The 18053-nt window shown below is 40.9% G+C and overlaps 1 protein-coding gene across 1 annotated transcript; it reads right to left on the bottom strand.

Moving 5' to 3' along the window:
- Positions 1-236: 236 nt before the first annotated feature.
- On the bottom strand, positions 237-9235 carry ALG1 (ALG1 chitobiosyldiphosphodolichol beta-mannosyltransferase; the record flags this gene model as incomplete). Its single annotated transcript, XM_082006839.1, has 13 exons — positions 237-371; positions 711-786; positions 1526-1640; positions 2646-2756; positions 3650-3709; positions 4310-4348; positions 5149-5270; positions 6177-6287; positions 6915-7004; positions 7635-7783; positions 8252-8355; positions 8781-8858; positions 9031-9235. 13 exons carry the CDS (start codon positions 9233-9235, stop codon positions 237-239), a joined length of 1395 nt encoding a protein of 464 aa, XP_081862965.1.
- Between the last annotated feature and the right edge of the window lie 8818 nt (positions 9236-18053).

Genomic DNA, 18053 nt, shown 5'->3' with positions numbered 1-18053 from the left:
TTCCCTCAAGACTTACACTGTTAGCACACAACCAATAGCCTTGGCTGCACCTTCAGCACTCTTCTGACTCACGTGAGGAGCTCAGATTGTAAAAGGAAGAGGTGCGTCCGAACACTTGTTCCAAGATGAAGTAGTTAAAAACTGCAACTATAGACAAAGTGTTTATTCACTATTTATCAAATCTACGCAGCTCCAGGAATGCATTAGCTTTTTTGACACCGTCCTCCCCCACAAAGTCACTCATTCTGCCCAAGCAAAGGAAGAACAGTCTGGTCCCAACTCTCATCCCAGCACAGCTGCATGGATGCACGAAGGTTTTTTCTGAAGCTGTGAAGTTTGCCTTCCAGTGTAGGAAATCCCGCAAAAAGGATCTAGAAGTTAAAAAGGAAAAACACGGAAAAATACCATCATATTACATTTCAGGCTCCTTCTAGCCTCCCCAACATTAACCCTGAACTACAGTGCTGCAGTAAAAGACATTATCCCTGGTCTGGCCCTATAAATAGTGAACGATGACAGTATTTAAAATGTTCTTGCTAGCATCAAGTTCGCATTCAAACAGAAGCGAGGCTAACAACATTCACCAGGCAAAGCAGTATCTTCTAAGAATGCAAAATACACAGATGATAGTCAGATATGGAACGGTGGCTCACATGGCAGCACCTTTGCAGCTAGAGCTAGAGGGAAAGAAAAATCAGTTAAGCCTTTACCTTTAGTTGCTCTGCAAGTTCAGCTGAGTCCCTGAATATCAGACCATTTTCATTGTGTTTCACAAGTTCATGTAAACTGTGAATAAAAGTCATAGAAGAAAACGTGAAACAAATAGCAGCGAGAGGGACATATACGTTTAAAAAGTTGCATAGTGACATCTGAATAGCTCGTGCTGGATGGCTAGATATCAGCTTCATACATGACAAAATGGAATGAAGAAGGCAGTTTTAAATGTTTAAATTTAAAGATTGTTTCTCCCTTCTATGTCAGACTATTTAAATCTACCATTACAGTACAAAAGGGCCCTCACTCTGTCTTTGTGCCACTCACCTGGACATATATTAAAAATCAGGGCAATAATCTACTTTACAACTAACACACACAGAAAATCTGTGCAGGATCCAGTTCACGAGATCTTCACAGAGAATTTATCTTTCTTTGTAAAAGCTACTGTTTCCTCAAAGGACCATAAATTCTAAGACTGACTATGCATTCACTCACCCCTCCACAGAACAGAGACACATCTATACAGAAGGAAGCCTTCTTGAAATTAAGTATATGGAACAAAGCATTACAGGGTAAGTATTTTTAAGGCAAGTGGTTGCATTAAATACTCCCAACTTTGCAGAAACTAGTGTTTTTTCATTCAAAATAAATCCACCTCAATTTCTAACTTACCGAATAAAAAAAAAAGTTATTATGGTACAGTACTGGAATCTCAGTTGATATATGCAGTAGCTGCTGGACTCTTGCTTTGTAAGAATACTGTTTTATAGGATCCACTTAAACTGTATCAGAATAAGCAAGCTCTTACCATTCAAAATATATTGCGCACACAGGTAAACAACAGCCAAACATATCGACCACCTTCATGGGTAAATCCAAACCACTAGACGATTTATGGAGACACACCCCCAGGTCTGCCGAGCCTGAAAAGCAAACAAAAGAGGCAAGAGTCCGATTTCGCCAAAAGCAGCTCTTCTAGTCTTACCTTTCTATTTACGTACTGTGTAAACCTTTCTATTTATGTACTACTTTGGGCGATGCAAGCTAAATATAAGCTACATTCCATACCATCCAGACTGACTCAATTTCAAGCACTCGGGGGAAAAAAAAAAAAGGCGGAACATATTTTGTGACTAAAATTAGTCAGGCTTTAGAAACATACCAGAGGAATGCATATTAAATTCGAGGAAATTTCAAAATTTCATGTATCTTAAAAAAGCCTTTCTGCCTCTTAATCTGCTAAGAATGGGTAAGTGCACAGGAGAACTCCATCACAACCTGGACAGGATACACTGCACGGCTCACTAGCGACCTCTTCCACTTCAAGTGATTTGCAAACAGAGAAATTACAGCCTGACTTTATAGACATTATATTCATTAGTTTAAAAGTACCAAATAAACACAGTGTTTTACAGCCACATAAACTGGCAGGCTCCAACCCTGCAGAATGTAGATCAAGTTGAATTATGTATTTACTACTTTATTAAGCTTACTCACACTTGATGCTAATACAATGAACATGCTGAGGGAATACTATTCCAAGGACATGATAATTTAGAATTTCAGTTACTTTCAGTCGCTCAGCCAAAAACTTTATGATTTCATTTACTGAAATGATCCTGAAAGTAAACTGGAACACGCACAAGCATGCAGTATTTCAACACAGTTCGAAGAAACAAAGAGTAAAAACAACAGGCTAACATAGGTACTATGCCTACTTCTTGGGATAACAGTGAAAAACTGTAGCTAGAGAAATTTAGCAATTTTGCCAGCATGAGTCAAAACCACAAATATACCATCACTAACCAGCAACTTCATTCACTTACTATATTCTACCAGCTTCTGTGCAAAATCTGTATCAGCGCTCTGCCACTGTGCTAAGCTGTTTTTCACACATTCTCAAGCCTATTTCATAACCCACTATTTACCAAGCAAAAGTGGGTAGTCCTCAGCTTCAAGCCACGGTGTACAGATCTGGATATGTTTAAAGTGCAGCTCATTTATCAGTCCGTTGTAGTAGTCTTTTAGAGGTCCTTTACCTGTTTAAAACACAAAAAAAACCTGTAATAGATTTTTTTTTAATCAAGATGACTGAAAAGAGTGTGGTCTGTGCATCTTACTGTACAGTGCAGGTACATCAAAAAGGGTACCACACAGACACGTAAAAGACTAAGTCCCCTTGAAAGAAATGTGAACGTAGGCTTCTCTCTTACTCCCTATTTAGAAGAGTCTGACATTAATATAAAATCATAGAATAATTTAGGTTAGAAAAGACCTTTAAGATCACCAAGTCCAACCTAACACTGCTGAGTCCACCATTAAAGCATGTCCCTAAGCACCACATCTGCACATCTTTTAAATACCTCCAGGGATGGTGACTCAATTGCTTTCCTGAGCAGCCTGTTCCAGTGCTTGACAAACCTTTTGGTGAAGACGTTTTTCCTAATATCCAATCTAAATCAAATAACTAATGACTCATTTCATCAGCACAACTGACCCTTCAGAATCACACTAAGTTTTAGTTTGCTCTTAATGAGAAAGGTAAACAAACAGCATTCATTCTCTCTACAGAACTTTTTGGCAAAACCTCATTTAACAGTCCTCTTTTCCAGCACTACATAGAAAGCCTTCTGTTTAACGCTCCAAACATCAGATTTTATGTTTCTTTTGCAGCATCATCTCAATGTTCAGCTTAAATTCTTTTGAACATGGAGTAATGCACAGCTGTACTAGATAGGGAGGCCGAGAGCTTCTCCTCTTTAAACATGTGCCATGATTACATGGCTGTAACTATAAATCACTACTCTTATAACCAAAGACAACAGTCCCTCCTCTCTCTTCACCATCAACAGAAGAGTCAGCACAGAACAAAAGTGAAAATGAAGTCTTCTGTATTAGCACCAAAAGAATTGTAGCGCAAATAAACTATTACCTGTTATCACACATACTAAAGATGGAAGTTTGACTCCTTCATTGATATACCGCTCATAATCTGGAGAAGGAAAAAAAAAAACCAACTGTTTAGCATCGACAAATATACGGATGCTTAGTTTAAGAACGGTCACAGTGTGTTTAATAGCTTAGCTTCCTACTTCAAGTAATTTCTTTACAAGCGTATAATTAGTAAAATAGTAGTAAATTTAGCATTGTTAAGATTGACAAACTTCTACAGAAGTAAATTATGGTCTGTTTCAAATGACTATTCATAAACCATTTGTTCAGACTACACCGTATCAGCTGTTTCAATATATCAATTTAGAAACCTAAAAAAGCAAGCCTACAAAGTAAGGCAATGCATATTCCCTTCTTTCCTATTAGCAGATGCCTATGGAAAGCATATGCAATAGCTTAGAAAATAAAATGTCAATTTGCAAGCTACTTAGAAATATAATTCTCCCTGACAATTACTCTAATTGAATCCAGATGTTGCACTTCCATATTTCAGCTACTCTTAAAACCACTGCTAGTTAATCAAATACACCTGCATTTTCACCTGAATATGGAAGCATTGCTCTTTAGCAAAACCCTTCAGAACTGTCCAGAATACAACCATCCCCCTCTGAATAAGTGAGATTAATTCCTTCATACCCACCTTCTAAAGCTTTTAAAAGCACTGAAAAGTCTTCATCCTCTGAAAGAGAAGGCTTTATTAATGACATTCGTATTTCTATCACTTATAATGACTTACTGTCTTTAAATAACAACAACCAAGATTCTCCTCACCTTCACCTACATGACTTAAGTATGGACCATGCTTTTCCTATTAAAAATCTGCTGTAACTATTTTTGTAAATAAAAGTCTATAACCATATACAGTGCTTATTTGCTCCCCTTATTGGCAACACAGCAGACAAACAAGCTACAAACACTGCACATCCTCACAACTATCAAGTTAAAATTTTCAGGTTTCTAAAGCTAGAGAATTAAGTGCAGAAATTGCCCTGTCAATTCAAAGGTATAGACAACTCTGCCCACAGTTGCTAGCAATGCATTTGTTTCCACTCTGTTCATTCTTCATACAGAGAAAAAAAAAAAGTGAGAAAATTATCTAACACGCATTATCAGAAATAAAGAAGTAAATATTTTAGTTTCGTAAGCTATTTTACACCACCATGCAAGACAGTATGCCTAGAATGAAAGTTAAAAAAAGTAGGAAATCTCTTTTAATCATTCTTCAAGCTGAGCCTCTACACTATAGCTCTATTATAAAATACAACTTAAAAAATAATTCATTTTTAGCCACTGAGGTGTATCACACACAACTTGTCTTCAAATTCTTCCAGCCAAACAAAGGAAAAATGTTAACTTCACCACTGATGATGTAAACATGCCTCTACAGCATGTCAAGCGTGAAGAAGTATAAACAGCCCTAGTTTTATCTTTTGTTAAATTGAGGTTAAAAATGTAAAATAAAAATATTTGTTTCCAAACCTGTCCAGCTTGTGCTGCTGACTAGAAGAGCTGGCCGTCCCCTGGTTTTTATCACGTGTCCATTTTTTGGATCCATTTCTGTAAAGGCAGACCTCTCAGCATTCGAACTGACAGACTCTGTACTACGGAAACAGAATTTTCTGAGTATGGACTACACAAACAACAGCCAACAAACACAGAATGAACTACTATGCTTAACTGGCATGAATTTCCAAATGCTTTGTTTCAGGTTTGCTGCTCAGGTTCTCTGGAAACACAGTCATTACAGTACTGAGCTGCAGAGAGATACTTGATCATATCTGAAAGACCGTTTTTCATCCTATCGCTACCAAAAGCCTAGTGACACTACTGCTCTAGGCACAATTCCATCTTCTAACAAAGTGTTTTTCTTAACAAGTTGAGAAAATAGCCTCTCTTTCCAGCTCTGTCTCATAGAGTAGAGCATGGAGGCCAACGGTACATTTATTAAATTAAACCCAGAACCTATACATTCTATGGTGGCCGCTATACACTATGGCTTTCACTTCTCTTTCAAGCATTAGCTTGCTAAAGTAACGCCCTGTTAAATCTACTATAGGAGACATCCTGCAGATAGACAGATCTTGGTTTAACACCAAGATCTTGAAAGCTCTCCACAGTAAGTGAAAGGAAGGGATGCTACTAACGAAGCACCCAACCACTGTCATCTAGTTCAGTGGGAAGCAGACAACTGCCAAGTTCCACCCTAGAAATATTCTATTACAGATTGCCTCAGTACTTACACAAACTTCTTTAAAAATAAAACACTTCCATTATTTCACACACCAAGCATTGTACTATCACAATTCAATGACTTTACTCATTCTGGCCTCTCTACTGAGAATTAAGCTAACTTGCACACCATCAGCTGTTGGCTAAGAGGACGCAGAGGTCACTCTGCCTGCTGATGTTCAGCGACTTGTGACCCCATGCAAAAGTATTTCTGATGCAATAACTTTATGTGATTAGGTTAAGGACTGTAACTGCATGCTTTACTTACTTACACATACCGTGGCTTAAAAGGCTCATAGTCTTTGGCAAGTTTCATGTACAAATGATGTTGAAGTTCTAATGGTGTTTCCTTAAAATAAGAAGCTGGCTTGTCATACAGCGTTACTGCCCTGTAATGAAATAAATTCACAAGTTAAATAAAAAAACAGATGTAACAAAATGTATATAGTACAGTGACAGGCTACAACAATGTAATGCAGAAAGCAAATGAGTAAAGCAACACAGCAAAATAATTAAATTCTTGACTCTTACAACTTTCAGTATTCCTGTTCCAAGGTGTACATAGTAATCCTGTAACAAAAGACCCCTTCCTTACGTGCATATTCAAGGGGTGTAATGCAACCATAAAAACTGCAGACGTCCCCGTCCCGATTTTTAAACTTACCTCATAAACTTTCCGGAGCAACTTTGATCTTAAAGCCCTCTGACTGCAGAAGAAAAATTTGCAGGGCAGACTAATTGCTAAAAAAAACAGTGATGTCTGCCTCATTCTATAGGCAGCTTTGTAGCACAACTCCGTAACACCTGGACTACTACCACTTAGTCAATGGGGCACTAATTATGAAGGGTAATGAAGACACTCAGTACAAAACTGAGCTAACATGTTTCAGTAGTGATGGATGGCCTCGGGAAAGTTGCTTTTGTAAGAGTCCTCTGAATCCAGAATCATCAGGGATCTGTTCTTACATTTTACTTCACTTACACACGTACTAATTTGTTAGAGGTATTTGACTTACTTTATGTTGCAATTCACCCATAGATCTTCTTTCATTGCATTAGTGACACACAAGTTATAGTCAGACAAACGCCCAAAAAGCTTTTCGTACCTGACAAAAATTGTATCTTAGTTAGAAATCACAGGCAGGCAATCGCATTAAACAAACAATAACTGCCCACCAGTGCCCATGCTAACTAAAAGCAAAACAAAACCAGAATAAACCAAACAGCCCCCAGTAACTGAAGTTTAATTATCAGTTATTCATTGACTCCTTATATTGAAGTAGGATCAGTTTATGAGAAGGGATACAAAAGGACTCCCTTATCCTCTAAGACCTAAGACCACCACACTCAAATGCCTTTAAAGCCTTTGGCTACATATAACCAATTAGATTCAGGAAGAAACAGACCGTTAAAGATGAGTTGGAGCATAATGCAGCATTAGAAAATTTAAAAAAAAAAAAGCCAGTACATATAAAGAAATTCTAATAACAAGATCAAAGTTTGCATATGTGCATAAAAGCAACCTGCCTATTCCATCAGCCGCCTTCCTACATGTTTAACAAAGGCGTTTTACAGAATGTGTTTTCTGAAACAGAACGCATTTTAACAAAGCAAAATCCAAAAATCCTTCATGGAAACAGCCCTTCGCTAATTATATGCTCCCCACTGGTTTCCATTCTTCTGAATTCTGAAAAGGCACGTAATTTGTAAAGAGGAGAAGAAATTACTGTACAAACCATTTTGCAATTTGTACTAGCGGGTGATTTCTTCCATGACTCAGACTCATTATAGTATATCCATAGTTGTGCCAATCAATTATCAGTTTGCTTCTCCAAAAAAGACAGGCTACCCAGGCAACAGCTATACTAGGTAAGCCTGGTGGATTCTGTTTAATAAATAAAACAGGTAAACATAGCATAAGACTGTGGTCAAGTGACAAACTCTAAGCACCTACCAGAAAAAGAAAATCAAATGATTGAAATTACATCGCTTTAAAGAATCTTAATGAGCAGAGACAATTTTGTAGATTGCTAGGCACTTCAAATTTTACTGTTGGACCAGGATCAAAATTCTCCTCCAATAAACACAGAAACATTTACATTAAAATGTATTCTTTACTACTATCCATGCCAATGAAGTTCAAAAGCTCAACAATTAACAGGAAGAACAATCATGAGTTATTAACAGAAAAATCAAAGTTTAGAGCCAAAAAAAGAGTTTAACATAGGTTTACACCATTGATTAGGCCCGTTTTAGCTCCCAAATAATTAGAACAATGTCTGAGACTGCTAAAAATGGCCTGTAATGTAGTACTGTCTATTTTTATTCAAATTAGTCCCAACACAAAACTTACCTGAAGAAGAATATAGGATGGCTGATCTATCTTCAGCATTGTGTACAGTAGTTGCATTGCCTGCACAATGACTTTTATGACATACTGGAAAAGCTTCGGGCCAACTGCAAAACAACCGAAAACTTGGTAAAAGTATTACAGCTCTCCAGACAGAAACGTGTACCTCATACAGAACCAGCCATCTCTGCAGAGAAAGGTTTAAAATAACGGTACTCGGCAAAAATGGAAACACGTTTTTACACAAACGTCTCGCAATCCCCGCAATTCCCCTTCTGTGTTTTGTACAGAAAGAAATCGGAGTACGTATGGATAAACATACCTCTGGGCCGAGCCAGCACACAACTCCGGAGCAGCCGCATCGCCCCACGGCAGCGAGGCCCAAACTCCCTTCCGGTTATTTATTTTTTCCCGTTAATCTCGTTTCCCCTTTTCCTCTGCTCCCCCCGAACACAAGCACCCGTCCGGCCACTCATTCCCCCGGAAGGAAGACGCCCGGCGGGTTCGGGAGCCGGGGCCGTCCCGCACCCACCTTGCAGCCGCCGCAGGTCCGCCACGGGCACCAGGCGTATCCTCCCGCTCCGCAGCACATCGCCGTGCGGCCTGCTCTCTGCCAGATGGGAGAGGCCCGTCAGAGGAGCGACCCCCGCGCACCGCCGCGGCCCGACGCCGCGGCCGGCCCAGCCCCCCGCTCCGGCGCTGCTCGAACCGGGCCGCGCGGGCGCCGTTTCCTGGGAGGCGGGTGTGTGGGGAGGGGAAGGAGCCGCCCGCCCCTCACTCACGGAGATAGCCCAGCAGCGCGACGCCGCGTCCGTGCCGGGCCAGCGAGAGCGCGTGGTACTGCATCCGCGGGCTGCGGCCCAGGTCGCCCAGCACCACCACGCACACCCGCCCCGCGCCGCCCGCCGCTGCCCGCCGCCGCCACAGCAGCCCCGCCAGCACCACCGCGCCCGCCGCCAGCGCCAGTGCCGCGCCGCCCGCCGCCATCTTGCCCGGGAAGGGCGGTGGCGGGAGCGGGGCGCCCCCTGGCGGCGCCGCGCTCTGAGGGGACCCGGGCTCGGCGGTTCTGTGGCGGGGGGCGGCGAGCAGGGTAGCTGTGGGGCTCCAGGTGAAATTCCGTTTTAAAAAACGGGTTGTGGTGGGGAATAGCGGTCGCTGGAGGTGACTCCAAAGCTCTCTGTAGTTTAAAATGAGTTTATGGTAGTATGGAAAATGCACTTTCTTTCTGTCAGCCCCGGACCCCTGGAGGAGTGGCCCTCAGAACGTGAATTACTGGCTCAGTGTGCCCGAGTTGAAAGCCTGGTGAAGGACTTGTCTTCGACTGAGAGCGCGACACGTTCTTTAGCACAGAATGATCCCAAATATTTCAAAAGTAGAAAACAACTGGTAGCTGTGGTGGTGAAAACCAGTTCTCGTCCAAGCTCAAGGTATTTGTATTGCAGTGCTCTGCTTTTACGTTCTTGACCAACAACAAAGATGCTAAAGTTAACAGAACAGTTTGCTTGGAGTGAGGGCAACATCTGGTATCCATCCTGAGCGAGCGTAGGCAAGCAGGGCTCTTCCGAGTTAAGAATCTGCTGAACCTGATTTTTTGGGTGGCCTGGAGAAAGGCGCTGAGGGCAGGTCTGCACAGCAGGGATATTTAGCTCCGAAAGCCACAGAGAGGCCAGATCAGCTTCAGGCTTGCTCACGCTTGCGTCATGTGCCTAGTGCTTCTTTTTAAGTCACTGGAACTAAATCCGTGGTCCCTTCCATAGCTTCCCCGTTCAGTCCCTCCAAGCTGTCTGGTGGCTGGCAGTGAAGTTGCAGTGATGCACTTGGCCAATACCTGTTGAGAGACAAAAATGATTTTTTTTTTTTTTCACCAGCATATAGTTTATTTGAAAATGTCGTCCTACCATTCCGTGGCACTACCACTAACTTTAAAGGGACTCTTCTGTCATTTTGGGGAGAAATAAAGCGCCTTATTCTGTGCTGTGGCAGCAAGATAACTTAGCCTCAAAAACTGGCTAAGCGGGTGCTTCTTTAAAACAGTCGTATGCGCATGCATACGGTTGTGTTACCCAAAGAGTACCTTTGGGTATACACAGACATCGAAGAAATCAAGCAGGACCTGAGAAATCCCTCTACTATACCGTTAATTACAGGCTTTCTTCTTTGATTTGCTTTCAGAATTTGAGGAAGGAGAGTCTGGGAAAAAGGGCCCCAGGAAGAGGAAATGAACCTAGCCTCTGCCATGCGACAGGTTTCTCTGAACACCATTTCTAAGCTAGGTTTAGACAGAGCAAAGGGCCCATGGTTCTTTGATTCCACTTGCAAATATCCTGAACTGTGGCGATATACGCAAGATACCTAGGAACGTCTTTGTAATTTTATTTTTCACATTCTCCTCAACTTCTCAGCTTAATTTTAGGGCCACTTCTTTCTCTACTGAATAACACCAATATTTTATCTGAGTACTTCATCCCAAAAATCTATAGAAATATTCCAGTTGCATAAAACCATGGACATTATCCACATGACACATTACCAGTAACCAACAAAATTATACTTGTACTGAATTAGTTCTTGGGCACCAGGCAACGTAGATGTTTACTGGGGCAACTCTATGTGTCGAGCTGGTTGAAAATACGATTTTCATATATGGTTAATCTGGAAATAGATTGATGATGAGGGTCCCTGCTTGCTGTGTAGGTATACCAGATACTGATGTTCTTTTCCATCCCCCCCCGGCTTGTTAAGAAGGACACATTATATTTGTCGGGAGCCTCTGGTCCATGAAGACGCATCCTGCTAAAAAATAATGTTGTTAGATTGACTTATCACAGAATATTTGAATCCAATGTAAGATTTTCAATTGCAGTTCACAGCTCTCAGATCCTCTCTGCCCTACTCCAGGTTGAAGAAAAGAAAAAGTCTAATAAAAAGCAGTGCAATACACATTTCTGGATCTAGAACAGATACTCTGATCACCTGTTCCTGAGGACCCACTTACAAGAGTATTTTCTGTGCTAGCATCATGAAAATAAACTTGGAGATTGAAAGCAATAGATTCAAGTTTTCTTCTCAAGAACTCTTCATGGGAAACAGTATGTAACCTATTCTCCATTAATCAACAATGTGGTAAATGGTATCATGAGATAATAAAAGCAAAGCTTTTTCTTCAGCAGCAATGAATCATCTAACAAAAGATATGAAAGATCTGCTATGTTAAAGTAATGAATTATACAACATTTAAAACTTGAGCCTCAGATATTTATCTCAAATTTTACAATCTGAATCTTTATCCCAACTTAAGTAAGATTTATCAAGTAAAATTTATTATTCTGCTACATACATTAGCTATACTGTAAGTGCAATAATTTTCAAACCTGGAAATTATTTGCCTAAAGCTGTTCTTAAAATAGATTGCTAGGATTAATGTGGTATGATTTAGGTTAAGCTTTATAAGCATCTTCAGCACAAAGAACGTGCCTGGTCATATAGATTGCCAGAACCTTAGCCCATTTGTAGGAAGTTTTCTCACTTGAAGTCTGTTTCATCAGCTGTAAGATAAGGCCATCTCCTCTGCTTCAAGAAAGCAGAAACTTCTGAGAGAGAGGTTAACAAGAGTCTTTGCTGTGGATGAAACCTCAGCATTGTGGAGCAATCCATTTCTCCTTATTTCTTCTTTTTTTTTTTCCTCCATGTAAAGATTTGGAACACACCTCTGGAATAGCAGACCAAAAGCAGCTTCTGGAGAGAGGTAAGAGAAGGGAAAAGTTGTTTGCAGGTAAAAATAATTGATGTGTTTGAAGGAAGGTGTATCTTTTAGAAAGCTTTGTTCCAGTTACTGCTGAACAACTGTGCATAAATTATTCAGTAATATAAATCAACACAGTTGTTTCCAAGGTAATTCTAACTTCCCTTTCTTACGTGTAGGAAAGGCTTTCCTGTCTCCCTAAGAACGTCTGCAGAAAGAAGGCATCACAAAAGCTTGCATGAATAAGAAAAATTATCCTGATTGTCCCACGATTTTTGTCAGGGAGGAATCCTTTTATTAAATGACAGTTTAGAGACAGATCTCACAGCATGAATGCAGAATGAGAACTCCAGTCTGCACCCATACCGAATAACCCACTGATTACATCAGAGCCTGGAACAGGTTTGGAAAAAACACTCCGAATAGCAAAGGCAGCAGCAAGAGCCAGCTGTTCCCTAAGAGAAGCCAAGCCAAGGGTGACGGCAGCCGCAATGATCTCGCCATCAGGGCACAGGCCCACAGCAAGCCCAGCTGGGTGAGCAGAGCAGGGTGATGACAGCAACAGGTTCCATCGATCGTCGGACAAAAGCAAGGTAAAAAGGCCAAGGTCGAGCCACTAAATCTAAATAACAATTCAGGAACAGGAGTGGGAACAGGTACATCTACAACATAGCTCAGGGAAAAATTGAAGGCAAGGCCTGAGCTTAAATGAGGCTTCAAGGCCTGTGGGCAGAGGGTGTGGGTGGTGAGTGTGGTCAGGGCAACTAGGGCCTACTTGCTGCACTCCGGGCCCTGACAAACCGATGCTTCCAAATACAAAGTCCTTCTGCAGATAACTTGTGAGCAAAGTTGGTTAACTTTCCCATTTGCCAGTTCAGCCATATTACCATTTTACCATGTATCAATATAGTGTAATAAAAAAAAGGGGAAAAAAAGGAAAAAAAAAGGCGCTCCTGAGATGATGGATACAGCATTTGTAAAACAAAACACTTGAACAAATGCTAGGTGTTATCTAACGCAGCCTGTTTAAAGTAGTCAGAGAGCTAATGTTCATTATCACCCATAAATTGAGTCTGCTATCTCCCTGAGTTATACTGTAGGATGCCCAGCACTAGGAAATTCAGAAATCATTAAATTCTTACATTTTCAACTCATGTGGAAACTCCAGTATTAATCTATTTGTCTTTCCATGTTTCTGATCTTTGGAACTACAGAAGTCCTGCACACACAGGTATCAACTGAACCTATTCAGACTGTGATACAAATTCATATCATGAAACAAAATGGTTTTCATTATATAAAGGATAGGGGTTTTTCTTCAGTGGCTGTCATAACACTGACAATATCCCTGCTCGATACTCGATAAAAAAATAGGATTACATTTATCTCAACGACTGGGTATGGCAGAGCACAGACAGTATTTTATCCAAGTTCAAATGCTGAGCCCAGGGTCACACACAAATCACAGGGCTACAAAGTCGAATTGAATTTCTAACTTGCCGTTCAATTTCACCATTTGATCTCCCTGACTAAACTCAGCTGTGCCCTCCCAAATGTGTATGGTTTTAAAATCAGTACAGGTCATCACCTATGCAAGCCATGTAACCTTGTTCAGTAACGAGGACAGTTGACAGTTGCAGATGTCAACAGGGAATGCCACTTGCACAGAGAGGTCCTTGAGCTCATTCCATGGTGAAATGGGATTAGATCTTTTAAATCACAATCTGTCTTGCAATACAAAGAGGAACTCCACCTTGGGAGCTGTTTTTTAATTACGGCAATACTGGATAGTCGTCCGCAATGTGTATTTTCTTGGTAAGTTTTAGAGTATCCCAGAGTGTCAGGGATGGTTTCAGTGCAGCCCCATTACCATCGAGTGCATACATTTTTCTTTAGCTCAAATACCACTCAATTCTAAAGAGATCTTCAACTTCACTGGATCGGAACGAATATCCTGGGTATTTCTGTCATATATCTCCATTTGCTGTCTCAAGTCCTGATCCTACCAGGTACGAAATACCTTCAACATCTGCATTCCGCTGGTTTCTAATACATGTATGTAATAAACAATTTTCAGCTATTTTCAGTTTGCTGATCCTCGTTTTCTGGTGGAAATGCAGATGCCAAGAGCAAATAGAAGCCTCCTGACAGAAACGTTTGCCACATTATCTTGCCAAAGCCTTGTGGAAGTAACTGAACCCCATGGTGAAAAATCGTTAAGTTAGAGCCTCATTCAAGAGTTTAAACCTAGGTTAGATGTACTGACCAGGAATCAAGTAAGATGTGTCACACAATGCAGAGACCAAATGGTATTTCTTCACTACAAACAGGAATAAAGACACAAATAAAGGATGCTCTTCTGCAGACTCTAATGGCCACCCAGTCTGAATGGTATGCTGGTATCCAGTTATGTTTCTTTTACCCCTGTGACACAAACAGATGTTAGATATTATACTTCCATGGTAATTCTCCATATCGCCTACCAGCAAGTATGCAGTAACAATGAAACCATTGTTTCCTCTTAAAGCATATGACTAATTACAAATGTGGGAAGACTGGTTCAACAAGATAATAAACCTGGACTATTTCCTCAAAGATCCTGTTCAGAACGCATCTTTTTCTAACTGGGAAAGCAGTGAAGGTCTCTTCAAGAAAAGACTCACTGTCCCACGTCCCTAGCCTGCTTTTACATATAGACTGGTGGCATGGGCAGTCACACATCCATACCAACCTGTAGGAGACCTGTTTTTTTCTGTCTCTCATTTCATTCTCACTTAGCTCACCTGACAGCTACTTGCTGCGTATCACTTTAATGCGAAATGCAAATTGCTTTTCGTATTTCTTCTGAATAGAGTGCGAATATCATGTCCTGTGGTGGAATGAGTGACTGATTCTTGCCCGCTATCAGGCATAACACCATGATTCCCTTATACCCGTATTTTCTGGCAGGTTATCCACCTACTTAGAATTACTTACAAGTGTATTAGCTTTATAGATACAGTGACTTGAGTCTGTAAAGGCAGAGTTGCAATAAATGTTCTTTTGGCCTATCTAGTCTTCAGAGCACTTAGTTGGAGAAAGATAAATATGGTGTCGTCATCACTTATATCTGAAGCTCTGAAAACAGGAACAGAGATTAATGCAGTTATGAGAAATGCATTTTGGGAGAGAACTTACTTCTGCTTGTAAAATTTTCCATATTTGTTGAATAACAGTTATGTTTTTCAAAGGCTTTTTCCCTCTCTTCTTCCTGTGACATTTCAGAAAGTTTGGAAATGCTGTTTGCAGTTTATTCTAGAAATCTAGTCTACTTAAGCTCAGTGAGTCAAAAATCTAACCCTAGCACCAGTTTCCTAAGACTGTTGGGCTTAAATGGTCAATTTGTATGCATCCCAGCAATATTGGCGCTCAGGAACCGTGCTGAGTTAGCAGATTTTCATTCCAAGTCACTTTTGTTTTTAATTCCTTTGTCATGCCTGTTAATATCTCAGGGTGTTTGCCAAGACAGAATAACCAGTTAGCCACTAAGTTATTCATTGGGTTACACCGCAGAGCGCTTAAAAAACCCAAAGTGCTACACAGCTTTTGAGTCATGTCTGTTCAATTGAGCATCACCAAACTTGTTCTTTCTCCCTGACAGATACAAACTACATGCTCGCGTAGGCATGCAGGGTCCATCTCAAGCCTTCCTCCCCTTGACAGATCGCTGCAAGTGCAATAAATAAAGACACAGAAGCCTCAATCCTGACTAGTGGAACTTCAGGACGAGAGGAAATGTCCTCAAGTTGCGCCAGGGGAGGTTTAGATTGGATATTAGGAAAAATTTCTTCACCGAGAGGGTGGCCAAGCATTGGAGGTGATGGAGTCGCCATCTCTGGAAGTGTTCAAAAAATGTGTGGATGTGGCGCTTCAGGACATAGTTTAGGGGACACGGTGGCGCTGGATTAATGGTTGGACTTGATGATCTTGAAGGTTCTTTCCAAACTTAGTGATTCTGTGATTCTGTGATTCATTAATCCCAGAAGTCACCAACTCGAACGTCTCAAGCTAACCTTACAAAAACCTGCTGCTACCTTGGCTATTCTTATTGCCACATAATATATGTAATATGAACCTTTTAAAAATTGTATTATGTTTGGTTTTTTTTCATTTGCACTGAAAAAATGAACATGAACCATCCCAGTAATAAGTATCTGCACCAATCAATTGTGCCTGCACTGTGGGGGTACAGACTAACAGTAGTCATAAACCAACATGACTTCAAACCCAGCATGACTACTGAAGCTGTGCAATATTGTCATCTGATAAATTATTGCCATTTTTTAACAGCGAGGTAATTTGCTTCTTGTGTTTGTTCTCCTGCTTGCTCAATTTCTAAAGTGCGACCCCTGCTACAGTGGAGATGAAAGGAGTCGGTCGCAGAACAAGCTCCATTTGGAAGCAATTCTAGGTAGCCTGAAATGCTACTGCAGGTAGTCTGCCACTGAGCCCACAGCCTGTTTTGACGCTGCTGAGAATCTCCTGTGCTTTGCTCACTGCACTGAAGATGAAAAGACTACGGTGTTTCAAAGGTAGGACTCCCTGGCCCCAAGCTAAATGTTCCTCTAAAGACTACCATGCTCGAAAATACAAAATTAATTTTATTCTGTTTAGTATGTGCTGTGACATGTGAACTGTACACCTGCCTAACCTCATCTGGTGTGAGCCCTTCTCCTCTTTATGCTAAGGCTACAGATAGCACTAGATAGAACCATAGCATGCAATTTTTTCACCAACCTTCCTAACCTCAACCTTCTCTCCTGAAGGGAAAATGGAGGAGAAAGACCCTTTAAAAAATGTCCCTTTTTTCACCCACAGCACCCTCTATCACTCCAAACTCTGTACCCTTCTTTCAGTTGCTGCCTTTTAATCTCACTAGCTGCTTTTTTAACCGCTTTATTAATTTTCTTCCCACCCAAGAAATCCCTAAGGAACGTGTGAAGGTAAAAAGAAGAGGAAATTTTTACACAGCTTCCCAAAGACAGTTTCTCTTGACTGATTTGTATTGGCTTAGACGTATTTTCAGACAGGTACAGGTATACGTTACAGAAATAAATTTTTTACTTCCATCCAGTTTTACAGATATGGCCATAGAAGAAGAAGAAGGGATAGAAGTTAATCAGAACGAGAAGAGCCAGTATATACAGCTTGTAAGATTCCTGGTAAGTTCTCCTAGGCAAATTCAAATTAGTAATCATTAGACATGTTTTTCCCCAACTACAATTTTTCAAATTACAGGAAAAGCATCAAATACTTGATAATTGTGTTCACACCGTAATTTTCAGAGCTGGGCTGAACTTCAGTTTCATGACAGAGGTGGAGCCAGTATTAGATCTAGATATCAGCTTGCACGTTCCTTTCATGATATTTACTGTGATAACGGGGAAAAAAAAAAAAAAGAATGGCAAGCATGGCTGACCTCCATTGAGTGGAGAAAACAGAGATACTCTGATTTAGAACCTGACCTAGACTAAAACCTGGGTTAGGTTTGGAGCTGTGTCTTCCTACCAAAGCCCAGGACAGCTTAGCTTCTGAGATTTACTCAGTCCAGTGTGGTCGAAAGGTGGTTCACCAGCACCTGTGCACACATATGCTTTAGAACCTGTATTTTGGGGAGGTAAGTGTGTTTGTGACATGCTTGAAACTGAGACTGGTTATTTTTAACAACAGGTAGTTATTTCCATTAATGGGGAAATCTTGTGCCAGCGCAAACAAACACTGAAATCCTGACAGTGCCCACCCTTCCTTCTTTGAAAAGTTCTAGAAAAACAAGTTACTTATATTCCACGCAGTACTGAATATTAGTGCAGTGGGAAGGGGCTGCTTTAGAGAGGAAAGTACATTGCAAAGTAAATGCCCTATATAGAGAGGAAAGAGTACTCAGTTTTCAAATACCATTTTGGTTGGGTTTTGTTTGTCTTTTCATTCCAGTTTGCATGAGGTTCCTGTTCCCTACGGATCTCCAAGGGCAGCTTTTGGCCTGTGGATTCTACACCCCACATTGTGATCCTGGCTTCTCTTGTA

The sequence above is a fragment of the Phaethon aethereus genome, assembly GCF_964289735.1.
Source record: "Phaethon aethereus genome assembly, chromosome: 15".
In the NCBI taxonomy this organism is placed as follows: Eukaryota; Metazoa; Chordata; class Aves; order Phaethontiformes; family Phaethontidae; genus Phaethon; species Phaethon aethereus.
Note: the sequence above shows the minus strand (reverse complement) of the source record. Positions and strands in the feature narration are given on the sequence as shown.